Below are 23262 nucleotides of genomic sequence, written 5' to 3' on the forward strand. Positions count from 1 at the left end.
GACTTGATGGACATGGGTTTGGGTGGACTCCGGGAGTTGGTGATGGACAGGGAGGCCTGGTGTGCTGCGGTTCATGGGGTCGCAAAGAGTCGGACACGACTGAGCGACTGAACTGAACTGAGTGCAACACTTTGATATCATCATCCTTTAGGGTTTTGAATAGCTCTACTGGAATTCCATCGCATCCACAGTTTTATTAACAGCTGCTGCTGCTGCGTCGCTTCAGTCATGTCCAACTCTGTGCGACCCCATGGACTGCAGCCTACCAGGCTCCTCCATCCATGGGATTTTCCAGGCAACAGTACTGGAGTGGGGTGCCATTGCGCCCGCTTGACTTCACATTCTAGAATATCTGGCTCTGGGTGACTGAGCACATCATTGTAGTTATCAGGTTCATTAAGATCTTTTTTGTACAGTTCTTCCATGTATTCTTTCCATCTGTTCTTGATCTCTTCAGCGTTTACTAGGTTTCTACCATTTCTGTCCTTTATTGTGCCTGTCTTTGGACAAAATAGTCCCTTGATATTTCTGATTTTCCTGAGGAGATCACTAGTCTTTCCCCTTCAGTTGTTTTCCTCTTATTTTATGCACTGTTCATGGAAGAAGGCCTTCTTGTCTCTTCTTGTTATTCTTTGGAACTCTGTGTTTAATTGGATGTACTTTCACTTCTTTCTTCAGCTATTTGTAAAGCCTCCTCAGATAACCTCTTTGCCTTCTTGCTTTTTTTCTTTGGGATGGTTTTGTTTGCTGCATCCTGTGCAATATTATGGACCTTTGTCCATAGTCCTTCAGGCACACTGTTTCCTAGATCTAATCCCTTGAATCTGTTTGTCACCTCCACTGCATATTCATAGGGGATTTGATGTAAGTCATACCTGGCTGGCCTAGTGGTTTTCCCCACTCTCTTTAGTTTAAGCCTGAATTTTGCTGTGAGAAGCTGATGATCTGAGCCACAGTCAGCTCTAGGTCTTGTTTTTGCTGACTTTATATAGCTTCTCCATCTTTGGCTACAAAAAAACGTAATCAGTTTGATTTTGACATTGATCATTTGGTGATATCCATGTGTAAAGTCATCTCTTGTATTGTTGGATAAGGGTGCTTCCTGTAACCAGTGCATTCTCTTAGCAGAATTCAGTTAGCCTTTGCCCTGCTTCATTCTGTATTCCAAAGCCAAACTTGTCTGTTACTCTGGGTATCTCTTGACTTCCTACTTTTGCATCCCAATCCCCACTGATGAATAGAACATCTTTTTTTGATGTTAGTTCTAGGAGGTCTTCATGCTATTCTGTCACTTCAGTCGTGTCCGACTGTGTGTGACCCCATAGACGGCAGCCCATCAGGCTCCCCCGTCCCTGGGATTCTCCAGGCAAGAACACTGGAGTGGGTTGCCATTTCCTTCTCCAATGCATGAAAGTGAAAAGTGAAAGTGAAGTTGCTTAGTCGTGTCCGACTCTTAGCGACCTCATGGACTGCAGCCTACCAGGCTCCTCCGTCCATGGGATTTAGAACTGATTACCTTAAGGTTCTTCGGCATTGGTGGTAGGGGCATAGATTTGAATTACTGTGATGTTGAATGACTTGCCTTGGAAATGAACCGAGATCATTCTGTCATTTTTGAGGTTGTATCCAAGTACTGCATTTTGGACTCTTGTTGATTATGAAGACTACTCCATTTTTTCTAAGGGATTCTTGTCCACAGTAGTAGATATAATAGTCATCTGAATTAAATTCGCCCTTTGCAGTCCATTTTAGTTCAGTGATTCCTAAGATGTCGATGTTTATTCTTATCATCTCCTGCCTGACCGTGTCCAGTTTACCTTGATTCATGGGCCTAATGTTCCAGGTTCCTATGCAACATTGGATTTTGCTTTCGTCACCAGACACATCCACAACTGAACATTGTTTCTGCTTTGGCCCAGCGGCTTCATTATTTCTGGTAGTTGTCTTCCACTCTTTCCCAGTAGCAAATTGGACACCTTCCAATGTGGGGGACTCATCTTTCAGTGTTACATCTTTTTGTCTTTTTAGACAGTTCATGAGATATAAACAGGAAGTATACTGGAGTGGTTTGCCATTCCCTCCAATGGATCACATTTTGTCAGAACTCTCCACTATGACCCTTCTGTCTTGGGGGGCCCTACATGGCATGGCTCATAGCTTCATTGGGTTACACAAGCCCCTTCACCATGACAAGGCAGTGATCCGTGAAGAAGGGACCAGTGGTTAGGACTCAGCATTTTCACTACTGGGGCCAGGGTTCAGTATCTGATCAGGGAACTAATATCCCACAAGCTGTGAGGCTCGGCCAAAAAGAAACAAAAACCAAGAGGAAGTGTAATACTTTACAATCAGCAGCAGATGTGAAAGTTTCTTTTTACGGATAGGGGTTTTATAGGCTGAACATATGCAGGTCAGATTGGTTAGCTCTTTCAGGTGTGAGTGCATTTCATTTTTAGTATCTTCTCAGAGCCTGGTGTTCTGGCCAGTGATTTATCTAAATTCACATATTTGAGGTGTTTCCATCTACCTCTCTACCCTGACCCTCTATCTTGGGCCCCAGACCTTTATTCACAGCTGCCTGTTGGTCATCCCACAGGACCCTCAAACTCCACATTTCAAAATTGAATTTATCATCAAATCCCCAGAATTGCTCACCTCATCCTAGATTCTCTTTTTCTTGCCCAACATCTGAACAATGACCAAGTCATATAGAATCTCTTTTTTTTTCTTTTTAAATATTTTATAATGGAATATTAAAAATAATTTTTATTTAGGTGTATTATGTACAATAAAATGTACCCATTTTAAATATGCAGTTGGATGAGTTTTGGCTGATGTGGACATCTCAGCAACTGGTACCACAGTCATGATATAAAATATTCCCATCACTCTAATTCTTCTGCCTCTCTGCAGTCAAGCCACCTGGGTAACCTGTGTAAAACTAATATAGATTAGTTTTTCATTTTCTAGAGTTTCCTATAATTGGAATCATGTACTATTTTGGGAGTCAGGCTTCTTTCACTCAGCATAACGTTTTTGAGATTTATTCATGTCATTGGATATATTCAGGGATTAGTATTGGGTTGGCCAATAAGTTCATTTGGGTTTTCCCATAGGATGTAACAGAAGAACCCAAATGAACTTGTTGGCCAACCCAATAGTTGGTTATTTTTAAACTTTTTTTTTTTGCTGCGCCGTATGGCTTGTAGGATAGGCCGCGGCAATGAAAACCTGGAATCCTAACTACTACCACCAAGGAACTCCCTCATTACTTTGTATAGATGAGCAGTGTTATTTGGAACTTTGGGACAGTAGAGAAAACACAGAATGAGGCCCTATGTGTTTATTCACCGGCTTCTACAGTTAGCTGTATTCTGGCATTCTTCCTTTGTCGCTGTACTCACGTGCCAAATTCAAACCAGTTTCAGAGTGGAATATTTTGAAGCAAATTGCAAGTGTAATTTTGTTGTTGTTGTTCAGTTGCTAAGTCATGTCTGACTCTTTGCGACCCCATGGACTGCAGCACTCCAGGCCTCTCTCTCCCTAAGCATCTCCCAGAGTTCATCCAAGTTTATGTCCATTGAATCGGTGCTGCTATCCAACCATCTCATCCTCGCCTGCCCTCTTCTCCCTTTGCCTTCAGTCTTTCCCAGCATCAGGGTCTTTTCCAATGAGTTGGCTCTGCTTCCTGAGTAATATTTCTAAAATGAAGATTCAGTTGTGTTAATCCTTTGCTTAAAATCTTTCATTGATTCCTTATATCCTCTATGGAAAAGAAGTGTAAACTTCTATAATCAGCATATGTAATTCCTCATGATCTGGTCCTTGCTTACTTTCTCAGCTGCAACCCCAGCCACATGCACTCTTTTTAGATTTTTTTCTTACTTATTTTATTTTTTGGTTATGGTGAGTCTTCACTGCTGATGTGGGCTTTCTCTAGTTGTAACGAGTGGGGACTACTTTCTGGTTGTGGTACGTGGGCTTCTCATTTCAGTGGCTTCTCCAGTTGTGGAGCACAGGCTCTAGGCATGTGGGCTCAGTAGTTGTGGCTTGTGGACTCTAGAGTGCTGCTGGCTCAGTAGTTGTGTCACATGGGCTTAGTTGCTCTGCAGCATGTGGGATCTTTCTGGACCAGAGAATAAACTGGTGTCCTTTGTACTTCAAGGTGGATTCTTAACCACTGGACCACCAGGGAAGCCTCTTATGCACTTTTTAACCTTATTTATTCAACAGACACTTCAAGAATGCCTACTCTTTACCAAATATGGGGCATTAATTCCCCCCAATTTCTGGGAGAAATTAATAATCCCCCCATAATTAATTAATTATGTTATTCAGTCCCTCCTGGCAATGTCTAGGGAAGCCATGTGTCACATCCTGAAGTGAAGCATTTAATCTGAGTCCAGAAATTGGGAAAGGAAAAAGAACGTCAGTGGATTCACCCTGAGAACATGAAGCTGGAGGCAATGAGTAGTGTTAGGAGATTAGACAAAGGTGGGGGCAGCTGTGAGTTTCCCTGAGCAAGCAGCCAAGGCAGGAGGGCAGGTGGAATGAGTGCATCTGAGAAGGTGCATAGGCCAGGTCTGCTGCAGGTATTCTCAACAAATGTTTGTCCATCCATTGAATCCTATTCATGGAATTATAAGGGCAAAGCTTGTGAGGTACTGGGAACATCTTGGAAAAACTTTAGTCAACATTATGAAGGCAATTCTCTTCACCTTAAAAAGTTTTCCCTTTTGACAGAACATGTGATTCAGTGGAGTATAGCATAACTCTCAGTGTCTTGTTTCCTACTCTTTTGTTATGTTTTAGGCTATGTAAAATATGCTTTGTTTCCTCTTTGACCCCCCACTCCTAGAGCAATGGAAATAAAAACAAAAATAAGCAGATGAGACCTAATTAAACTTAACAGCTTCTGCACAGCAAAGGAAACTGTAAACAAGATAAAAAGAACCCTCAGAATGGGAGAAAATAATTGCAACCAAAGCAACTGACAAAAGATTTATTTCCAAAATATACAACCAGCTCGTGCAGCTCACTATCAGAAAAACAACCCAATCAAAAAATGGGGCGGAAGACCTAAACAGACATTCCTGCAAAGAAGACACGAAGATGGCCAACAAACAGAAGGAAAGATGCTCAACATCACTCATTATTGTTATTCAGTCACTAAGTTGTATCTAGTTCTTTGCAACCCCATGAACTGCAGCATGCCAGGCTTCTTTGGCCGTCACTCTATCCCTCAGTTTGCTCAAACGTATGTCCATTGAGTTAGTGATGCCATCCAACTATCTCATCCTCTGTTGCCTCCTCCTCCTCTTGCTGTCAATCCTTCCCAGCATCAAGGTCTTTTCTAATGAGTCTGCTGTTCGCTTCAAGTGGCCAAAGTACTGGGGCTTCAGTATCAGTCCTTCCAACAAATACTCAGAATTTATTTCCTTTAGGATTGACTGATTTGATCTTCTTGCTGTCCAGTTGAATCTCAAGAGTCTTCTGTAACATCACAGTTGAAAAACATCAGTTTTTTGGTGCTCAGCCTTCTTTATGGTCCAACTCTCATATCCATAGATGACTACTGGAAAAACCATAGCTTTGACTATACAGATCTTGTCGGCAAAGTGATGTCTCTGCTTTTTAATACACTGTCTAGTTTGTCATAGATTTTCTTCCAAGGAGCAAGTGTCTTTTAGTTTAACTGTCCACAGTAATTTTGGAGCCCAAGCCCCTTTCCCCCCATCTATTTGCCATGAAGTGATGGGACTGGATGCTATGATCTTCTTTTTTTAAATGTTGAGTTTTAAGCCAGCTTTTGCACTCCTCTTTCACCTTCATCAAGAGGTGCTTTAGTTTCTCTTCGTTTTCTGCCATTAAAGTGGTATCAACTGCATATCTGAGGTTGTTAATTTAACTCTCAGCAATCTTGATTCCAGCTTGTGAGTAATCCAGCCTGGCATTTCTCATGATGTACTTTGCGTATAAGTTAAATAAGCAGGGTGACAGTATACAGCCTTGACGTACTCCTTTCTGACTTTGGAACCAGTCTGTTCTTCCATGTCCGGATCCAACTATTGCTTCTTGACCTATATGCAGGTTTCTCAGGAGGCAGGTAAAGTGGTCTGGTATTCCCATCTCTTGAAGAATTTTCGAGTTGGTTGTGATCCACATAGTCAAAGGCTTTAGTGTAGTCAATAAAGCAGAAGTAGATGCTCTTTGGAATTCCCTTGCTTTTTCTATGAGCCACGGATGTTGAAAATTTGATCTCTGGTTCTTCTGTGTTTTCTAAATCCAGCTTGTACATCTCGAAGTTCTCGGTTCGCATACTGCTGAAGCTTAGCTTGAAGGATTTTGAGCCTAATCTTGCTGACATGTGAAAATGAATGCAATTGTATGATAATTTGAAGTTTCTTTGGCTTTGCCTTTCTTTGATATTGGAATGAAAACAGACCTTTTCCAGTCCTGTGGCCACTGTTGAATTTTCCAAATTTGTTAACATATTGAGTGCAGTACTTTGACAGCATCATCTTTTAGAATTTTAAATAGCTCAACTGGAATTCCATCACCTCCACTAGCTTTGTTGGTAGTTAATGCTTCCTAAGGCCCACTTGACTTTACACTCCAGGATGTTGGCTCTAGGTGAGTGACTGCACTATCATGATTATCCAGGTCACTAAGGCCTTTTTTGTACAGTTCTTCTGTGTATTCTTGCCCCCTGTTCTTAATCTCTTCTGCTTTTGTTAGGTCTTTGCCATTTCTGTTGTTTATTGTGCCCATCTTTCCAGGAAATGTTCCATTGTTATCTCCAGTTTTCTTGAAGCAATCTCTAGTCTTTGCCATTCTATCATTTTCCTCTATTTCTTTGCACTGTTCACTTAAGAAGGGTTTCTTAACTCTCTTTGCTATTCTCTGGAACTCTGCATTCAGTTGGGAATACCTTGCCTTTTTCCTTTGCCTTTTGCCTCTCTTCTTTTCTCAGCTATTTGTAAGACCTCCTCAGACAACCACTTTGCCTTCTTGCATTTCTTTTTCTTGGGGATGGTTTTGGTCACCACCTCATGTACAGTGTTACAAACCTCCATCCATAGTTCTTCAGGTACTCTGTTTACGAGATCTAATCCTTTGAATCTATTCATCACCTCCACTGCATAATCATAAGGAATTTGATAAAGATCATACCTGAATAGCCTAGTGGTTTTCCCTATTTTCTTCAACTTGAGCCTGAATTTTGTAGTAAGGAGCTGATGATCCAAGCCACAGAAAGCTCCAGGTCTTGTTTTTGCTGACTGTACAGAGCTTCTCCGGCTTGCAACTTCAGCTGCAAAGAATATAATCAGTCTGACTTCGGTACTGACCATCATCTGGTGATGTCCATGTGTAGAGTCGTCACTTGTGTTGTTGAAAGAGGGTGTTTGCTATGAGCAGTGCCTTCTCTTGGCAAAACTCTGTTAACCATTGCCCTGCTTCATTTTGTATTACAAAGCCAAAGCCTGTTAATCCAGGTATCTCTTGGTTTCCTACTTTTGCATTCCAGTCCTCTATAATGAATAGGACATCATTTTGGTGTTAGTTCTAGAAGATGTTGTAGATCTTTATAGAACTGTTCAACTTCAGCTTCTTTGGCATAGTGATTGGGGCATAGACTTGGATTACTGTAATGCTGGATGTAAACACAATGAAAAGGCAAAAAGATATGACACCAGAAGATGAGCTCCCCAGGTTGGCAGATGTCCAGTGTGCTACTAGGGAAGAGCTGAGGAACAGCTCTGTAAAGAATGAAGGGGCTGGGCCAAAGTGGAAACAGCGCTAAGATGTGGATGGGCCTGGTACTGAAAGTGAAGTCCAGTGCTGTAAAGAACAATATTGCATAGGAACTTGGAATGTTAGGTCCATGAATCAAGATAAATTGGTCAAGCGGGAGATGGCGAGTGAACACTGACATTTTAGGAATCACTGAACTAAAATGAATAGGAATTGGTGAATTTAATTCAGATGACCATTGTATCTACTACTGTGGGCAAGAACCCCTCAGAAGAAATGGATTATCCCCTCATAGTCAACAAAAGAGTCTGAAATGCAGTACTTGGAGGCAGTCTCAAAAACGACAGAATGATCTCTGTTTGTCTCCAAGCAAACCATTCATTATTAGAGAACTGCAAATCAAAACAACACCGAAGTATCACCTCACCCCAGTCAGAATGGCCATCATCCAAAAATCTACAAATAATAAATGTTGGAAAGGATGTGGGAAAAAGTAATCCCTCTTGCACTGTTGGTGGGAAAATAAAATGATACAGCCACTATGGAGAATAACATGGAAGTTCCTTTAAAAGCTAGGAATAAAACTGTCATATGACCCAGCAATCCACTTGGGCATATACCTTGAGAAAACCATAATTCAAAAAGACACATGTATCCCAGTTTTCATTGTAGCACTGTTTACAATAGCCAGGACATGGAAGCAACCTGGATGTCCATCAACAGATGAATGGATAAAGAAGTTGTGGTATATATTTATATAATGGAATATTACTCAGCTATAAAAAGGAGCAAAATTGAGTCAATTGTAGTGAGATGGATGTACCTAGATTCTGTCATACAGAGTGAAGTAAGTCAGAAAGAAAAAAACAAATAGCATATATTAATGCATATATATAGACTTTAGAAAAATGGTACTGATGAGTCTATTTGCAGGGTAGGCATAGAGACACAGATGTAGAGAACAGACTTGTAGACGTGGGGGAAGGAGAGGGTGAGATAAATTGGAAGAGTAGCATTGACATACATACACTACGATCTGTAAAATAGCTAGCTAGCGGGAAACTGCTCTATAACACAGGGAGCTCAGCTTGGTGCTCCGTGATGACCTAGAGAGGTATGATTTTGAGCGTGGCAGGGAGGCTCAAGAGGGAAGGAATGTATGTATGCTTAGAGCTGATTCACGTTGTTGTATAGTAGAAAGCGACACATTGTGGTAAAGTAATTATCCTCCAATTAAAATACATTTTAAAAATGTGCTGCTTTGTTTTATAGACCATTGTGATGAATGACTGTATTATCCGAGGCGATCTGGCAAATGTAAGAGTTGGACGTCATTGTGTTGTAAAAAGTCGGAGTGTCATAAGGCCACCATTCAAGAAATTCAGCAAAGGGTATGTAATTTAATCATTTGTTTCGGTCTTGAGCAAGATGCTGCTTCTGGTGGTGAAATGCATGTGTGGAGTCATGGGAGAAGGAGCGGGTCTATACTTTTTGGAACACTGAGAACACACCATAATGAGCACAATTGGTGGCAGTTGTCTTAGTCTAGTTGGTGGTTAGTTGCCAGAAACAATCCACTTAAGCTGGCAAAAACAGGGGCGGGGTGCGGGGGGGGTGGGCTTCTGATTAAACAGACACAGGTGTATTTGATGGAGTTTCAGGGTAGAAAAAGGGGGCCAGGTTTCACAAGGGACTGGAACCTGGAGCTGGACAGCTTGCCAAAATAAAGACCACTATTCTGTCTGTCTGCTACTCTACCACTGAGACAGTTTCTTATCTGTCCTTCTCTCTGTACTTCTTCTTCCCTCTTTTTTCTTCCTGCTGTATCTTCCCACTTTTCTCCTGGAGCCAACTTTGCTGCCTCAGCCCTTTAATTATATCACGTCTTCTTTGAGGTTTCCAGCCTAAATACCAATCAGAGATTTTAAATTGTCCTATTAACAAAATCTTTGGTTAGAGTGAATCTGATTGGCTTAGTTTGCAGTTAGGTGCCCACCCCTAGTCTACAAACAGCTTTGACCCAGAGGGTATGGTCAAGTCAGGCTGACTGATCTCTCAGTGGGAATAAGGATTGTCAAAGAAAAATTGTGGGCAGGGCAGGAAGACTGCCCTCTATGCTTGATATGGAGTATTCTCTTTGCCTCCCTCTCTGCTTGCTCTCCTGGCTCCTACCCATGGCACCATCTGCTTCCCATCCAATAATTCAACAATCATTTATTGAGTGTTTTCCTTACACCAGTCACTAGGTTATAATCTGGGCATATAAAATATGGATAAAATGGGGTCTCAAAACCTAGTGTTAGAAATAAAACAAACAAGTGAATGTAACAAAAAAGAGAGATTCACAGGTGTATAGAACAATCTAGTGGTTACCAGCGGGAGGGTGAGGAGTGAGATAGGGGATGGGGATTAAGTACAGACTACTGCATATAAAATAAATAAGCAACAAGGATATATTGTACAGCACAGGGAATATAGATAATATTTTATAAACCTCTAAAATTGTGAACTACTATGTTGTATGCCTGAAACTTATATAAAATGAGCTACACCTCAGTTCAAGCAACAGCAATCACCACCACCTTGTAGAAATTACTGACTCAACAGCTACTATAGCATATAACGCTGCAACAGGATAGCCACGATGTACTAGGGTACTGCTGACCCTGGGGTATGGGCATGGCTAGGGAGGAACAGAAGAGGGCAGTTGATTCAGACAGTAATACTCGGATATATATCATGCAGGAGTCGTCTGCATTTCTTGTAGTGATGCTGGACTCGAGGATTTCATTACATACAAGAATTGGAGCAGGGAGTCATTGTATATCATACGAAATTCGAATGAAAACTTTTGCTCATGAGTTCAGAAGGTGCTTGAGGGGGAGCCAGAAAACCTTTTCATGATTTCATACAGTAACTGATGCTCTGCTGGAATTGTTGACTCCACCTCCTGATAAAGGCATTATTGGGCTGGATATGGTCCAGGAAGAAGACTGAAAATGAACAGTCTTTTCAGTGACTGGAGGGATGTATAAGTAAGAATAGTCCACATGTGGCAGCCTGGATGGGAGGGGAGTTTAAGGGAAGAATGGATACATGTATGTGTATGGCGGAGTCCCTTTGTTGTCCACCCGAAACTATCACAAAACTGTTAATTGGCTATATTCCAATATAAAATAAAAAGTAAAAAAGTAGTCCTCATGAGAAATACAGAAATAGAACACAGGCATAGAAGGTGAATGTCGATTTCCTTCCCTGTATGTCTCAATACCAGAACTGGAGAAGAGTAAAGAGTTTTCAGTTTAAAACTGAAGAGTTGACAGCCTGCTATAGACTATGATAAAATTAAGGAATCCACTGTTACCCAAGGGGTCTAGACTAAAAATGCAAATAAACTAAGGAAGATTTAACTAAGTTACAGGTGTGTGGAAGACAGGTATCATCTCTGATAAAATATTTCTGACAAAATAGAACACAGGACTGCAAAGAGCCAGTGAGTATCCAGCTGCTTTGTATTAGTTCTAGTCCCAATATTTTACATCCAAGAACTGAAATTTCTTGGAAGTATGATCACAGACCACTGTCAGTTACATTTGAGGAGTCCTGGAGAATGTGAATCATGTCACAAGTCTAGAGAAACGCTACTAACTCCTTAAGTCTTGGCTTAAATGTCATTTTCAATTAAGCTTTTACCAAACCTCCAGTCTGAATAAACTCTTTTTGTCATGCCCTCATGATGTGTTATTTTTCCTCTGTAGCCCTTATCATAGTTGTAACTAATTACTTATTTAATCATTTATTTAATCTCTCTTCTCCTGATTGTAATCTCCTCATGGGCAGGATCAAGTCCCTTTTGCTCGCCATTGTATTCCCCAGTTCCTAACATAGAGTCAGGCAGTAAAACCAGACAATATATAAATTTTCAGCATGTTGGGAATTATATCCCATGAACATTACATCGTCCCCTGAAGCATTATAGAGAAGATTAATGAAAATGTGATCTGTGGGCATTTTCAGAGGAGGCTGGAATGAGCAAAACGTTCATTTGTTTTTATTTGATGCTAGCTTTTCTAACTTTGAAGGTCTTTCCCTTGCTCTTTTGCTATTTGCTTCACATTTCTGTAGTCTAACATTTCTGATTTCGGTTTAGTAGTCACATGCATCTTCTTCAATGTTGCAGAATTCCTCAAACGTGAGGATTCTTTCCTTGCTAGGGGCAGTCTTATTAAGACAAGACGGAGTTGCAGTTATGATCTTTAGTTTTATAAACCTTGACCAGAAGTACATCACCTTGACTGTTCTTTGTTCTCTTTCTTCTATAGCGTTGCATTTTTTCCTTTACATATTGGGGACCACGTCTTTATTGAGGAAGATTGTGTGGTCAACGCAGCTCAGATTGGCTCTTATGTTCACGTTGGCAAGAATTGTGTGATTGTGAGTATGCTGACTTGGCTGGCTGAGCAGCCTCACTCCCCTTTGAGCTCCTGTCCCTCCCATCAGTGGGCCTTTGCTTCTGTCATCAAGCAGGGTAGAAGTTTTTTCTGGTCTACTAGTTTACCAGAATTGTCATTAAATTTGGAATTCTTCCTAGGCACTAGTAATCATGGCTAACCTTTATGGACTCTTTTGTATATGATGTTAAACTCTTGCCTTTGGTTATTTCATTTAATCTTCACAACCATCCAAGGATGATAGACTGTAATTATCCCTATTTTCAGGTGAGGAGACTGAAGACCTCTGATATTAGGGGATTTGACAAGGCTAGTAAATGCTAGAGTTGGAATTTGAACCCCGGTGGTGTGAGTAGCCATGCCACTATGTGGCCTCCCTGTCACCTCACCTTGAGAATCTTAGAGTCTGGTGGGGTGAGGGGATCTTGAAGGGTGAATCAAAATTGGTTCGTAGACAAGAGGAGAGAAAGTGTTTCAGGGGAGAGATTGGCATGTGTAGGGGTCACAGTCACCAAAGGGCATGACGTCAAAGTAGCTGCACATGGTTCAAGATGCTGGGCCTGCCAGGTGCTAGTGGGCCTCTCGCTCAGCAGAACCTGTAGGACACAGGTCCACAGGTGCCATGGCATTAGTTTGTTAATGCCAAACATTAACCCAGCCAAAGCTTTCCAAGGCTGAATTTCTTGATATTTCTTAGATGAAGAGGTTGATTTCAGTTAGGATTTCTGAGTCCATCCTGATTGAGAATGATCAGAGGCAAACTCCCTAAATTTTCAGGGAAAATATTTCCTACATTTTATATTTGTCCCTCAGATTCTGGGAAAACCAAGACCCCTCTCCTGTTTTTATTTTTTTCACTAAAAGCCATTTACTTTTATTAATAACCATGTATTAATTTCACACATAGTTGAAATAAAACCTTTTATAATCCACAGTATGATCCATGATTAAATACACATCAAAAGTACAGAGAAAGATACTCATTTTTTGATATAATGATGTGAGATTTGTGACTTTTAAGGCTTACCAAACAAAGCCTAGGAAGCACTTAGCAAGCATGATATACACTAATTCCATGCCTTTTCCAGGAAGGGTTTCTAATACATTTCTAGGTTGCTGCTAAGTCGCTTCAGTCGTGTCCGACTCTGTGCGACCCCATAGACGGCAGCCCACCAGGCTCCCCCGTCCCTGGGATTCTCCAGGCAAGAACACTGGAGTGGGTTGCCAGTTCCTCCTCCAGTGCATGAAAGTGAAAAGTGAAAGTGAAGTCACTCAGTCGTGTCCAACTCCTAGCGACCCCATGGACTGCAGCCTACCAGGCTCCTCCGTCCATGGGATTTTCCAGGCAAGAGTACTGGAGTGGGGTGCCATTGCCTTCTCCACCCTTTCCTGTTTTTAAATGGCTGCTCCTATTAACACAAAGTCAGCTCTCTGCTCTGGATAAAACTCAGACCCTAAAGTATGAGAAAATCTGCAGAAACCATGCAGTCACTTTCCAGGAGCCATGAGGCTACAGCAAAGGTGGACAGTGCAGAGAACCATGTTGCTGAGAAAAACATTCCAGTCTGACTTGTTACTCAAAATTAAGGGGAGCAGTTGTTTTGCCAAATATTCTCTGGAGGAGTTCCTTAATATGTATTAGAGACAGAATGTCTTTGGTTCAGCCTGATGTTGAGGAGAGGGAGAAGATAGTGAAATCCATCCTCTTTCCTCACTAACTGCTTGATTAGAGGAGACTTTCCAAGCCAAAGCTGAATTTTTCTGATATTTTCCTCAGTAATGTGAAGACATAGCATAGTAGCCTAGTCCTTTGGGTCCAGAGCCAGATGTCTGAATAGTTAATATCCAAATGCTATTCCCAATGCTTAGGAAATTTTAGTCCTATTGTTCAGCGTCTGCTTTTTATATCACTTTTCAGTGCATCAACTCCTGGTATTGTCATTGTTTGGCACTGGCTGTACTTATTTGCTGAGCCTTTACAAATTCTCAGGAGAAAGATGCTTTGAGAATCTCAAAGCTAGTAGGAACTCTTTAGAGTCCAGCTGTCCCCATGACACACAGATCCTTCCTGCAGCATCTCATGTAGTACTGTAACTTCTGCTTGGAGATGGGAAGGTATGAGTGTTAATCAGAATTGCCCAAAAGTCTTCAGGAAAAGCCTAACAGGCATTACGGGTCAACTGTTACCATGCCTTAAGGTTTACATTTATCTTTAATCTTAATAGCACCCTGGCAGGCTTGGTTTTACATGCTGTTTCACAGGATGGAAGAAATTTGCTAAATAACTGGGTTAAAGAGATATGGGACTTCCCTGGTAGTCCAGTGATTAAGACTCCACACTCCCAATGCAGGGGGCATGAGTTTGATCCCTGGTCAGAAAACTAAGATCCCACATGCCATGCAGTGCAACCAAAAAAAAGAAGGAAGAAAAAAGAAAACAGCAAAAAAAAAAAAAAATAGGAGATAAGGGTAGGTGTAATACCAGCAACATGTAGTTCTTAACTCCTTCTTGAAAAGTTCTCCAGGAAAGAATAAAGAAGCAGTTACAGCTGTTTACCTCCTCAGCTATTGCCAAGTCATTCATGCCTAAGAAGTACCTGCATTTTTTATTTTGCTGCTGTGGAATCGACCAGTTTACCCAGAATTCTCTGAAACCCAAATGAGCACATTTCTCTGAGTGGGCAGAATGGCTAACTAGACAAGCAGGTGCCCTCCGGCTGTTTGGTAACCGAGGTACACAGTGGGAAGGCTCCTTTCCACTGCTCTTCTTTTCCAGGGCCCTTTGTCTGTGGATCCCTGTCTGTGAGGGTATCCTGCCACATGCAGCACCTCATTTCCTTTTGCTCAGTGCCCCACGTGCTTGGTCTGGGTTTTTAGGAGCCTCAGCATCTTAGGGAATCTTTGAGTTAATTTGGGAGTCACCAGGGGAGCTGGCCATCTGCTCCATTTTCGATATTGCCAATAACAGGTGATTCATGGAAGAGAGTTTTCCAAGGAGAAATGAAGATATGCAGTCATAACTTGCTTCTGACCTAAAGATGTTGCCCAGCTTGGCTATTATCCACCCAGCTGGAGACAACTGAAGAAATTCAGACCTTCGAAGTATAAGCTTTTTAAAAAATTCATTTGGCAATCTACCCAGGAGCTCTTGGACATACATATGATTTAGGTACTTAGTATTGGGGGAAATTTTGAACACAATGAAATCAAAGTGTTTCCTATTCTTTGGTAAAGTCTGAGATCTAGATGGGTTAGCATTATCTTGGTATTTGTTATGTGTTCCACATCCTCAGCCCAGTATGTTTTATCTGATATTCTGACCAGAACACGAGTGAACTATAGGCTTGGATGATGCAAATGCAACTGGTAAAGACCAAGACTTGCATTTACTCAGCAAGTCGTCTGAGACACATTGTTGTTCAGTTGCTAAGTTGTGTCTGACTCTTCCCAAAACCGTGGACTGCAGTACACCAGGCTTCCCTGTCCCTCACCATCTGAGTTTGCCCAAGTTCATGTCCACTGAATCAGTGATGCCATCCAACAGTCTCATTGTCTGTTACCCTCTTCTCTTTCTGCCTTCAATCTTACCCAGCATCAGGGTCTTTTCCAATGAGTCAGCTGTTCACATCAGGTGGTTGAAATATTGGAGCTTCAGCTTCAGCATCAGTCCTTCCAATGAATATTCAGGAATGATTTCCTTTAAGATTGATTGGTTTGATCTCCTTGCTTTCCAGGGGACTCTCAAGAGTCTTCTCTAGCACCACAGTTCAAAAGCATCAATTCTTCGGCACTCTGCCTTCTTTATTGTCCAGCTCTCACATCTGTACATGACTGCTGTAAAGACCGTAGCCTTGACTAAATGGACCTTTGTCAGCAAAATGATATCTTTGCTTTTTAAACACACTGTCTAGGTTTGTTATAGCTTTGCTGCCAAGAAGCAGTCTTTTTCTAATTTCATGGCTGCAGTCACCAACCGCATGATTTTAGAGCCCAAGAAGAGGAAATCCGTCACTGCTTCCACCTTTTCTCCTTCTGTTTACCACGAAGTTTTGGGACCAGATGCCATGATCTTAGTTTTTTAATATTGGGTTTTAGGCCGGGTTTTTCACTCTCCTCCTTCACCCTCATCAGGAGGCTCTTTAGTTCCTCTTCACTTTCTGCCATTAGAGTGGTATCATCTGCATATCTGTGGTTTTTCTTGCTAAGGGAGATGCCAAGTGGAAGGCATCTGAGATATAGCTTTAACCATATACAGAAGCGTCTCCTTTTCCTTAAGTCATGAAACACGTGACTCTCCCAAACCTTATTTCTTGCCCCCAAAATGCTGTGGGTGATGGCAGAATTGAATGACTACCTAATAACTACCATTTACCCATGGCAGAATAAATGAACTGTTAACTTCATACTCAGAAGAATTTCCCAAGACTTGTCCAGTTGGAGTTTACAAAAGAACAAACAGGCTTCCCTGGTGGTCCAGTGGTAAAGAATCCACCTGCCAATGCAGGAGACACGGCTTCGATCCCTGGTCTGGGAAGATCCCATATGCCGCAGGGCAACTAAACCCACGAGTCACAACTACTGAGCCTGTGCTCTAGAGTCATGAGCCACAACTATTGAAGCCCATGAGCCTATAGCCCCTGCTCCACAACACAAGAGAACCCACTGCAATAAGAAGCCCATGCACCGCAACTAGAGAAAGCCCACACACAGCAACAAAGACCCAGTGTGGAAAAAAAAATAAATGAGTAAATAAATAAATCTTAAAAAAAAAGAAGAGGATAATAATAATGTACCTTAAAAAAAAACAAAACCAGACCTTAAACTGGTAGGTGCAAAACAAACATACTGGCTAATGTGAACCACAGTCACAGAAGTAGATCCTAATTTCATACACAAATGGCTCCAACTGACATCTCAGTTGATGTCATGTGAATTAATCTCCTTCCTGTTTTTAGTTTCCTCTGGAAGCCTCTCAGGCAGGTCCTTTAGTGATGGAAACCAGTGGCTGGTTCAAGATTCTGTTCTATCCTCTAGAATCCTTACTAGAAAGAGCTTCTTTTCCCAGTAGTCCCAGTAGAAGCCCTGATGTTGAGATTCATCACGGTTCATATACCAATTCCCTAAACCAATGGCTGCAGCCAGGCTTGGGGTTTAGAGTTTGGGATGAGAGATGAAGCACATGAACTGAAATAGGGATGGAGTGATATCCAACAAAAATATAAGTTCTGTTACAAGAAGAAAGGGAAGTGGATGTCGGACAAGCACAACAACAGATATCCACTAAGTAAAAGCAAAGAAAATTAAACAGAATTCTTGAAGATCAAATTTCATATAGTCTGAAATGCCTAAGATAGCCTGAACTGTCCCTAGTGTACAACCCCCACTTCAAATTTAAACACACACAGGACTCACACACACACACACACACACACACACTAATGTTTCTACCTCATGTTTGTCAGGTACCATCTGCGGTAGGGATTGTGGCCAACACTTTTGTCCCTGACCACGACGATTATAGGCTTCCCTGATGGCTCAGACAGTAAAGAATCTGCCTGCAATGCAGAAGACCTGATTTCGATCCCCTGGTTGGAAAGATCCCCTGGAGAAGGGAACGGCAACCTACTCCAGTGTTCTTTCCTGGAGAGGTCCATGGACAGAGGTACCTGGCAGGCTGCAGTCCATGGGGTTGCAAAGAGCCAGACGTGACTGGAAACTAAACAACAATAACACAGCAGACAAGACAGCTTTTACTCCCATTTCCTGGTCTGTTTCCTATTAACAAGATTTTAATTTCAGGGGCGCCGGTGTGTGCTGAAAGACTGTTGCAAAATTCTCGACAACACAGTATTACCGCCAGAAACTGTGGTCCCACCGTTCACCATCTTCTCAGGCTGCCCAGGTAACCCGCGGGTGTTAATTATTAAAACTAAAGTTTATTTTCTTTCACAAAAGTCATGCATGCCTTTTCTGTCTCTTAACAGTATGTTAGTCTAGCTAACTGAAATACTCTTCTGATACGGAGTACCTATAAATGCTATCCAAAATAGAACTTGTATCTTTTTACATGCATAATTGGATTCATAAGGAAATTATTAGGAATCAGAAGCAAAGTGGAAACTAAATGCAGACTTTCAAGGATGCTTCAGGTGATGCCATCTCTATAGTTGTATGGTTTAGGATTTGATGCTCATGTGGGATGAGAGATAAAGCCTCGGATCCACACAGGGCAATGAGATCCTCTTGAAGGGCTTTCCCTCAGTAAAAAGTTGATGGAGGATGAATCTGCCCCCAACACAGGAAGAGTACAAAGAAGAGTGTCTGTCTTGGCCTGGGCTCTGGGTGGAAAAAGAAAGTCTCTCCAGATGATGGCCTTACCCTCACAATGGTTGGGGGTTTGAACTTGTACTTCCTGCCTGCTCAGAAATGCCCTAACTGAAATATTACCATAAAACATGGCCAAAGACCAGTGAGAGCTCTGGGATACCCAAGAAAAGCAAATATATTATCATTTGACCTTGGTTGATGGAATGCCCACAGGCAAAGTCCTTATGAGCTCAAGAGATGCAGATTATAAATGTGGGGAGACTGAAGCAATCCATGCTTATTGTTGAAAGCTTGGAAAACACCGAAAAGCAAAAAGCAAAAGAAAAACCTCACATTCCCCTACCCCTACCTCAAGACAGTCTCTTTTCTTCTACCTGTTGTTTCACTCAGTGGAAACCTCCTAGAACATACAGAGGTACGTGACAGATTCACAGATGGAAGATGATATGAAGAGAGAGGATTTGACAGTATATGGTATCTAGCCACTGGGTGGTTTAATTGTTTTTCCAATATAAAAAAAATCTCATTACTCAGATCATTGAATATGAATTTCAAAGAGATACATAAATCATCCACTAAGATTCTTTGGGGAGGAAATGAGCCATTCTGCACTTTCATGCATCTCTACATTTGCAGAGGAGGAAGAGACTCATTTAGTAATTCTCCCCATACTGAGTTCCCACTGTGAAACAGCTTAACAGTTCTTAGCAAGTGCTAGATCAGAACAGTCTTAATTGTTTTGAGTGGTTGTGAGACAAACATCTGATCTGAGGTGAGAAGTATGTTGTTGGAAAAAAGTTTAATCTCCTCTAACTTATTCAAGGCCCTTAGAACCAACTTATGGTCTTTGAACATTGATGGCAGATTGCAGGGAAGCACTTCTAGGTATTTGAAATCCCAGTAAATTCTGTGTGTGGAGGTTCTGCCTGGAATCTTAGAGATCATTGTGTAGGTGAGGAAACTGAGGTCTGGAGAGGTTGAATTATCCAGGGTGTCAGTGCTGGTTAGCGGGGAGGCTTTGACAAGCACTTAAGACTCCTTGTTTATTTATTTATTTATTTTTATTTGACTACTCAGCTTATGCAATCTCAGTTCCCCAACCAGGCACTGAACCTGGGCTAGGGCAGTGAAAGCAGCAAGTCCCCTAGACCACCACGGAGCTCCCAAGACTCTTTGTTTAGAGTCTAGTACTTTGCACTAGCAGGGTACTTCTCATGTTTATTTGTGTAGTTTCACAAACAAATGCTAACCATCTAGATACTACTGTTGACAACCTCCCTCTTTAATCAAGAGGCGTGGGGTGGCAGGAAAACTAGCATATTTTTGGAAGGCTCCCCAGAATGAAAGGCGAGGCATCCAGAAAGATTCTAAGTTAGGAACCAAAAACTCAGATGCCCACAGGAGCCAGACAAAATATGTAAATAGTTGAAGAAATTGCCTATCATAGCTGTTTAAGCATACAGGCATGATATTATGTGAACTTCTGGTGTTTCATGAGGAGCTAAAAATCTGGATTTTTATGTGTTGAGTACCAGTTTTTTTTAGAAGATTAAATACTGTACAGATTCAATATATATTTGGAAATCTTAATGCGCTGCTAATTTGTAAAAGGTGCCTGCGAGAGTTGTGTATTTTTTTAAGACCATTTTTTCATTCCTGTTTTCTCTGTATGTATACAAGAGTATATGTGTGTGTTTTTGTATGTTTATGAGTGTATGCATATGTGTGTTTATGTATGTATATGTATTTATAATATGAAACTTTTTATATATATAAATAGACTCACACTCTCTATTCTGTTAGGAAACTTGCTTCCTTAGTATATCTTGGGCATCTTTTCTTGTCAGTATGGAGCAATTTACTTCATTCCTTTTAATGGCTATAGGGTTTGCATTGCATAATTATCCCATAATATAACCAATCATCCTCTGGTTTAATGGATCAAAAAATGTTATACTTGGTTTTTTATAATTAGAGACTTCGCTGCATTAATGCTTTTGTATCTATATTGTGCAATTGGGCAAGATTATCTGTGGAATAAATTCTTAAAAGTTGGATTATCAGATCACAGGGTATGAACTTTTAAGTTTTGCTAGTTATTCCTACATTGCTCTTCAAACTTATCTGTGTAAGTTTATACTAATACCATACTGTGTGAGTGCCTCTTTCCTGGAAATTCTTCATTAAGTTTCCCCCATCTTTTGTCTATTTGGGCATTTCTGTTCTACTCCCATCTATGATTCGAATATAACTGCTCAGGCCTTGGATTCAGTTTCATTGTATGAATAGCAGGGCAGTTTCTCCCCTGAAGAGCGCTCACCTTGGCTTGCCCCACAGGCATCACCCCAGAATCCAGGGAATAGATGAATCCTTACCTGGAACAGCCTCTGATGTAGTCAGATTTCCTTAACTCTTCAGTAATGTACTAACTTCTTTTACTTGGAATATATTTCTGCATTTTGAGAACAGTATTATTCCCCACCCCACCCCCAACTCCCTCCACACACAGATTCATATTATCTTGAATATATGGTCAGGAAATATTCTGTTAGCACCAAAGATGGAAAACCTAGTATTTAGACATTTGCAGCTAAAGAAGGCTTCTAGAGGTTTCAGCAGAAGTCAGAGCTGCATGTGGGCCTCCTCTGGCTCCTTGTGGTTGACCAGGTCTTTCTTTCCCCAGGACTCTTCTCAGGGGAGCTCCCAGAATGTACCCAGGAGCTGATGATTGACGTCACCAAGAGCTACTACCAGAAGTTTTTGCCCTTGACACAGGTCTAATGTCTCTGCCTTGTGTCTCGAATTTGCTTGAGCTCTGAGATGAACTTGGGGACAAAGTGAGCCAGACAGCATCTACAAAGAGCTCTTGTGTCTTTGACATCTCCCACCCTCTTTATTTTTTATTTTGGTTTCATTCTTTAGAATTTCTCAGTCCTCCCAGGCTCTAAGTTCTTAAGACTTTACTAACAGAATGACTGGAGGGTTGTCTCCAAATGCTGTGCTTAAACTGTATCTATTCACTGTCACTCTGTACCATGATGTGGGGAGCACAGACTCATCTGTTCCCAGCACTCCCACCCCTTGGCCCTGCGGACAGCCGGATGGAGCAGGGCATCTGTCCCAGCGGGGAGGTTGTGTGTGGCCCGTGGCCATGAGCTGCCACAGTGAGCATCACTGTTGGCGTCCCTGCTGCTCATGCAGTTGGCCAGTTGCCACAGCTGCTTGTCATCTGCAAAAACACTGTTTGCCACTTTTCAGAGCCCAGATTCCTCTTGGCTACTAAAACTTGAAGGGAGGGTGGTTAGTATTTCTCTTCTTTCCAAAATAACCTGATCATCTTAATTCGGGGTGAATAATTAAAGACTTTCTAGCCTTCTATTCTAGGGCCTTGGCTTTCACTAAAAGCTTAGTGAAAGCATCCAGAAAGCATCCCTTAGCATCCAGATTTTATTTTTGCAAAGTCCCAGGTTTAAGTCTCCCATGTGGATGGACTAGACTGGCAGCCACTCCTTGTCTCATGGTATTTAGGGGAAGCAGTGTATGCCTTATTTCACTGGAGATGTAGCATTTTTGACACTTGCTGCTTGGCCTGGAACCATTCAAACCACACTACATTTGCCATAAACCTCACAGTTCAGACCAAAATATCTATACTTGGGCCCAATCTCATATGTACATGGGGGCCTCTTAAAATCATTCTGGGGGCATGGAACCCCAAGGAGTAGACAGAGTTGCCAGTGCTATCCATATCTTCTAGGTAATATCTCAGCCCTTCCCATTCTGTTCTAGTAGGAAGACTTAGAAGTGAAGGCCTGAAAAGGCTGGCCTTGCTCGATGCTCTAGTGCTGCTGTGAATGGGGTAGGACAGTTCAGCCTCAAAGGTTAGAATCTAGCAGCAGCTGTCTTGACTTAACATCGGTCTGGGGTTTGCAAAAAGAACTGTATGTAGTCATCTTTGCTAGTTGAATGTAAGACTGCTTTCTGGTTTCTTATTTTTTATGTTTGTACATTAAAGGCATGGCACATGAAACAAGTCATTTGAAGACGATCACTGTTCACCTCCAGCAATGGCGACCTCTCTTCCTTGGGCACCTCACTGTGTTCCCGGTGTCCTCCTACAGACTTTGTAGTCACTTGCCTACTTAGAGCTTACACCAGCCCTATAAGCTGGATGTTATCGCCACTTCACTGGTGAGGATAAAAACTCAAAAATGTTAGATAACTTGGTCTAATTGGCATGGTGAAGGAGTCACACTCGTGTGTTTGGCTCCACAGCCCACATTCTTAAGCTCTGCCCCAGTGAAATGGGACAGTCCACTGCATCCTGTGTCATGCCAGCAGTCTGTGATGGTTGCAGCTTTTTGGGGAGCCATATACCCTAGCTCCTTTCTCTTTTTGGACCACCAAAAAGGAGGATCTTGGAGTTGGCAGAGCTTAGATGTGCCCTTAGCTAACCTCTTGCTCCCTAGAGAAATTTTCCAGGGCGTGTCTGATAGATTCCCTTCCAGTGCATGATTGAATACCTCCAAAAGGAAGCTTGCCACTTGACATGACTAACTGTCCGTTTTCTTCTTTTATTTACTTACTTTATAACTGACATGATTTTTTGACTATCCATTTTGTTGATGAACAACCAAAATTAACAGAAAGTGGGGTGTTTCTTTTCCTGAGCCTTCTAAAAATCTTTAGGTAATTTGAGCTGTTGTCGCTAAGTCGCTAAGTCATGTCC

General features: G+C 41.7%; 1 protein-coding gene across 1 annotated transcript in view; it reads left to right on the plus strand.

Moving 5' to 3' along the window:
- DCTN5 (dynactin 5 (p25)) overlaps positions 1–23182 on the plus strand; it is a 30880-nt gene extending 7698 nt beyond the window's left edge. The window contains exons 3-6 of the mRNA XM_010837208.1: positions 9028–9146; positions 12078–12189; positions 18006–18108; positions 21217–23182. Coding sequence (XP_010835510.1) covers positions 9028–9146; positions 12078–12189; positions 18006–18108; positions 21217–21314 — 432 coding nt within the window. The 3' untranslated portion in view covers positions 21315–23182. The remainder of the gene's footprint in view (positions 1–9027; positions 9147–12077; positions 12190–18005; positions 18109–21216) is intronic.
- Positions 23183–23262: the final 80 nt, after the last annotated feature.

The sequence above is a fragment of the Bison bison genome, unplaced genomic scaffold (assembly GCF_000754665.1).
Source record: "Bison bison bison isolate TAMUID 2011002044 unplaced genomic scaffold, Bison_UMD1.0 scf7180017864072, whole genome shotgun sequence".
In the NCBI taxonomy this organism is placed as follows: Eukaryota; Metazoa; Chordata; class Mammalia; order Artiodactyla; family Bovidae; genus Bison; species Bison bison.